At 46.3% G+C, this 5,000-nt stretch overlaps 2 protein-coding genes across 4 annotated transcripts in view; both read left to right on the top strand.

Moving 5' to 3' along the window:
* LOC125950490 (uncharacterized) overlaps positions 1–1,344 on the top strand; it is a 13,698-nt gene extending 12,354 nt beyond the window's left edge. For all 3 annotated transcript variants that reach the window (XM_049678531.1, XM_049678533.1, XM_049678532.1), the window contains one exon: positions 1–1,344. This exon is cut by the window's left edge and continues 1,672 nt beyond it. In XM_049678531.1, coding sequence (XP_049534488.1) covers positions 1–606 — 606 coding nt within the window. In that variant the 3' untranslated portion in view covers positions 607–1,344.
* A 989-nt stretch (positions 1,345–2,333) lies between these two features.
* On the top strand, positions 2,334–4,278 carry LOC125950532 (trans-1,2-dihydrobenzene-1,2-diol dehydrogenase-like). The gene is made up of 3 exons (XM_049678619.1): positions 2,334–2,893; positions 3,277–3,815; positions 3,901–4,278. The coding sequence occupies exons 1-3, from the start codon at positions 2,689–2,691 to the stop codon at positions 4,168–4,170; spliced, it is 1,014 nt and encodes a 337-aa protein (XP_049534576.1). The 5' UTR covers positions 2,334–2,688; the 3' UTR covers positions 4,171–4,278.
* The last annotated feature ends 722 nt before the right edge of the window (positions 4,279–5,000 follow it).

Below are 5,000 nucleotides of genomic sequence, written 5' to 3'. Positions count from 1 at the left end.
GAATGTACCCGGCACACGGTTAGCATGGCACAGCGCGCTTCGTTGGCAATGACGGTTGCCGCCGAAGATGACAGCGAGCTGCGTGACTTTTGCCATTCGCCACAGATGCCCTTACAGAGCGTAAGCGATGCCCCCGACGAATCAACCAAACTATGGGACCAAACTGAGCATCTTTCGAACGACGAGCATGCGAATTGTTCTGAGACCCTCGAGGTGCCCGACGGCATCGGGGAGCGGCATGAGAATGGAAACCAACAGCTTGATGACGGTGTTGCAGCAGAGTATCTTAACGGAAGTGGCCTAATGTTGACGAAAGACGAGAAACCTGACAACGGAGAGGCCGTGTATCAGAACTCGAATAATAGTTCGGATGAAACGATTGAAGTGGCACACCCTTCGAGCACTCTTGCAGAGACAAAAGCCCGAGAACCACCTTCGGTAGAGAGTTCACCACTAGTAGCAGTATCTTCAGATGAATTAGTAACGGTACAGAAAACAGATACGGTGGTCAACGTGGAGGATTCGGCGGAAGCTGGTGTAGACTCAAACGAAAACCTTAGCGAGATTATTAAGAATAGTATTGTTGAAACGGCTGTCTCGCACTGAGATGCCGTGTGCATCCGTCGCATTACTTCTTGCAAGTTGTACCACATTTTTGTTTATGTGATTTGAATTCGGTCCGAAATTGCCTAATAAGAACAAATCATTTCATCCCGTTTTTGTTGTACTGGCAATGGTCAGCTTTGTTTAAGGTACTTGAAGTAAAGCCTCTATCGACTGCGTCGATACCGCCAGACGACAGGCAAGGCATCCGATATTTATGAAAGCTGTCTAGTAGGTGTCGGCGATTACCCTACGATTTGGGGACGTTAATTTTCATAGAGGATGAAATGAATACGGTATCGCATATCTAGCATGGCTAACAGACCTTCTGATAAGAAACAGAATGAAAAGATGAAGAAACATTGTCAACTGAATGCTAGGTTATGCTAAATGAAATGTACATATTTTTGTCGCGTGTTTGAGTGATCTGCCACTCAAAGAGATCATACGGTTGCTCTCCAATGGAGGAGAGGGATGGTGGAGTGGACAACCACAGGCAACATCGCCCCATCCCCTGTAGAAATCATGAATTACCGTCGCGATGGAAACAATGAAGGGACCTGATCTTGGTGCCCTCCAGTGTAGCCACTGAGACGTTGTACCTAAGTGTTTTGTAAGCTCATGGCGGCGGTGAAATAAGAATGCGCAGATTGTTCGAAGAGTGAAAGTGAAATGAGTTGTAAACTAGTATCATCCATATAAATTATGAATAAAAGAAACACACTAGTAAGAAAACCTTTCCATAGCAAAAAAAAATCGACTCTATCTCGCCGCTCAACAGAAACATTCGAAATTCTAACTGGCAGCTTATTTAAAGCTACACAAAAAGCCCAATAACCGCATTTCTCATCGATAAGATTTTCTACAATAAGTTCCAAACGGAAGTATCTTTACGTTGAAGAAGAAATCACTATTGACTCATCGTAAACCCATCCCAGTTACACCTTGACACTACATAGTAGGCTTTGTGATAGACGCGTATGCGTTTGTTTTATGACTTTATGGTTCCCCGGTTTTGTCCATGGATCTATATTTCCCCCGCTTTCCAAACTAAAATGGACTACTAATCTACCAACCTGAGCGCCCGGAAGTGACTTGCAGTTATTGGCAGCAATAAGTGTGCCCCTTCTCGGTAACACTCGGTCTCTGGTGAACACAATCTGGAAGCTGGATGAGCAACGCTAGTATGCTACACATATGTTCTACTCATATGGCGGTAGCCACGCTACGGGGTTGTTGCTATAATGTTGCCATGCCGGACCATACGAGTTTATTGCTTATGAAATAATGCAATAATGAGATTGATAATTCAAGTCCTCTCGCAATTTCTGCTGCGTGATTCGGTAAAGAGAAAAAAAAATCAAAAACCTCCAAAAAGGTCTTTAATTACATCACCAATTATCTCGCGATAAGATAATGGTTCTTTCCCCCACCCTAGGATTTTCGGATGGTACCACACGCGCCGGATCGGCCTCGATCCCACGGTCCTTCCATCGCCTATGTACCGGTTGTGCGACCGTTTGGTAGCGTCACTCGCATTCGGCTTCATCGAGCACGTGTAGCGTCATCATTGCTCATATTGTTCGCTCCGTATCGCGCGGCATGGCATTGGGGATCGGTTACTGATTAACAAAAAAAAGAATAAGAAAACCGATTGACCACCACACTCGCGCAGAATGATATAAAAGTCCCGAACAGACCGTTCCACCCGAAGCCAGTGGTTTTAGTGGCACAACGTCGCCTCCCAGAACAACGGCGACGGGACACACAAAGCCAAACGTGGAAGGGCAAAGGCGTGCAATTGCACTAGTAGATTGCACCCTGTTCTGTTGTTTGTACGACCACCATCTTCCACCTGTGAATCCGCAAAGTCGCAATATATTGCGCGCTATAGTTGAATCCGGACCGAGCGCAAAGTAGTACCATCGTGAACCACGTTTTGAAAAGCGACAGTGCGAGTGAAAGTGTGTCGTCGCGAAAGTCGTGTCAATTGATTCCGTAGAAGATAGTTTATCTCAGTGATCTGAGTCCGTTCAGTTCAGTTTTCACGCGTAATAAAATAGTGGATCGAGCAGCATAAGCAGCATGGCACCACTTCGATGGGCGATTGTCAGTGCCGGAACGATATCGCATGATTTTGCGTGCGCCGTATCGACGTTACCGGAAGCGGACCATCAGATAGTGGCCGTCGGTGCTCGTGGGTTGGAGAATGCCCGCAAGTTTGCCGAACTGCACGGTATTCCACGCTTCTACGAGGGTTACGAGCCGATCGCCAAGGATGCGGAAGTTGGTAAGCTTAGCTGGGTTTGGGGATTGTCGGGATCGCAGGAAGTAATAGAAGTAGCTGAATGTCCACTATATTCAGGACCAGTATGTGTAAGGTGGTGCGTCTTTTTGAAACGGGACAAAACTTTGTAACTTGCAAGAATATGATGATAATTTTATTCTGCTCGGTTTAACGTACCATGAGAATAGCCGGCGACGACCCTGTCTCAAGACAAGCTTTTAATTCCTTCCTGTTGACCACAAGCGACAGACATCCCAAATGATATGTAAAACGGCATTAATGATGGCCAGAGAGCCTTGTCTAGAGTAACGGGCTAGCTGGCACAATATCATTGTCACGTTACACTCTGCCTCATTCTTCCTGCTTATTTTTTAATCTCCCCCCAGACGCGGTGTACATCGGCACGGTGAACAGTGCCCACTACGAGGTCAGCCGTATGATGCTGGCCGCCGGTAAGCACGTCCTTTGTGAGAAACCTTTGTGCGTAAATCGGGGCCAGGCGCGAGCCCTGCTCGACTACGCCCGGGCACAGCAGCGCTTCTGCATGGAGGCAATCTGGTCACGGTTTTTCCCAAGCTACGCTCATCTGCGCGAGCGTACGGTTCGCGGTGATCTCGGTCGGATTGAGTCAGTCGAGGTACAGTTCGGTTTTCCGCTGACGCACGTGGAACGCGTCCGAATGAAGAGCCTTGGCGGTGGAACCGTACTCGATCTCGGCGTTTACACCATTCAGGTGGCGATGTGGGCTTTCCAGGCCGAACCGATCCGTGTCGATGCGGCCGGCCAGCTGAACGATGAGGGTGTGGATGTGGGCATTACTGCCACGCTACACTTTGCCAATGGCGGCAAAGCCCAGATCAAGACGAGCGCGATTGATAAGCTACCAAACACGGCCATCATCCGCGGTACGAAAGGATCGATCACGGTAAGGGTGGATTAATGATTAACGGACAGTACATTACGGACCCCTCATCTGCGTCTCTCTTCCACTCTTCGTGTTTCCCGTTTAGCTTCACGACTTCTGGTGTCCGATCGAGCTGACCGATATCGATGGTACGATTCGATCGTATCCACTGCCACCCTCGAAGGTCGAATGTATCCTGCTCAACAGCATCGGTTTGCGGTATGAGGCGGAGGAAACACGCAAACGTATCCTGGCCGGCGATCTGGAATCGCCCACGGTTTCGCATCAGGACAGTCTGGCGATTGCGCGCGTTCAGGATGCCATCCGGAAGCAGATCGGAGCCGAGCTACCAGAAGATTACATCTTCAAGGAATAGTTTGTTTGCGAATGATCTTCGATCGACATTTTCTAGCTCTTAATTCCGGTGTATAATGTATGACGATGACGATGACCAAATAAAGTTAAAAATTAAATTAACATCGTACTAACTGGGCGTCAGATCTGTTCTGTTTTGAGGAAACCAATTCGAATGTGTATAGTTTTACATCGCAAATCGAATAGTCATTCTAATTTTAAGCTAGCAAATACTTGCAGTATCTTCTAAGTCGAAGGATGATGTCTCAAAGATGAAAAAAATATGATATGTACAATGAAGTGTTTTAAAGAAACGCGCAAGAACACACAGTTGCTACAGTTTGTCTTGTAACTCCTATACAGTTCTTTATTCTTCTTTAGTTTTCGTTTTTTTGCTTTTTTTGTTTGTTTTTGTTTGTTGCCCTCTACTTTGATCTCACCTTAATTTCCAAAGCAATAATACACTTTCCTATTTTGCTCTCATCTCATCTACCATGCTCGATCATGCTTTGTTTACTCGTTTACAAGCTATTAAGTTATCAACTAAATTCTATTAAACCAAGGACCAGTAGTAATCAAGTTCGGCTCGGAGCAACAACTGCTTCCTGGCCCTATTACTGCTGCTGGTGCTTCTTCTGCTGCAACACATACGCCCGCAAACACAAGCACTATTTAGTGCCACTTATCGCTTATCTTACTCTTCCTTTCATTTTCGTCCCAGTAAATTAAAAAAAATGTCTCCCTTTTAGATGGCGCATCTCCAAACACTACTTACTGACTGCTGCAAATCGATCAAATCGTCCGTTTTAACCTTCATTTTCTGATTCCGACGCTATTTTGCAATTACTTTTT

The sequence above is a fragment of the Anopheles darlingi genome, chromosome 2, assembly GCF_943734745.1.
Source record: "Anopheles darlingi chromosome 2, idAnoDarlMG_H_01, whole genome shotgun sequence".
Classification (NCBI taxonomy): Eukaryota; Metazoa; Arthropoda; class Insecta; order Diptera; family Culicidae; genus Anopheles; species Anopheles darlingi.
The sequence above is the reverse complement of the archived record's forward strand: the minus strand, read 5'-3'. Positions and strand labels throughout refer to the sequence as shown.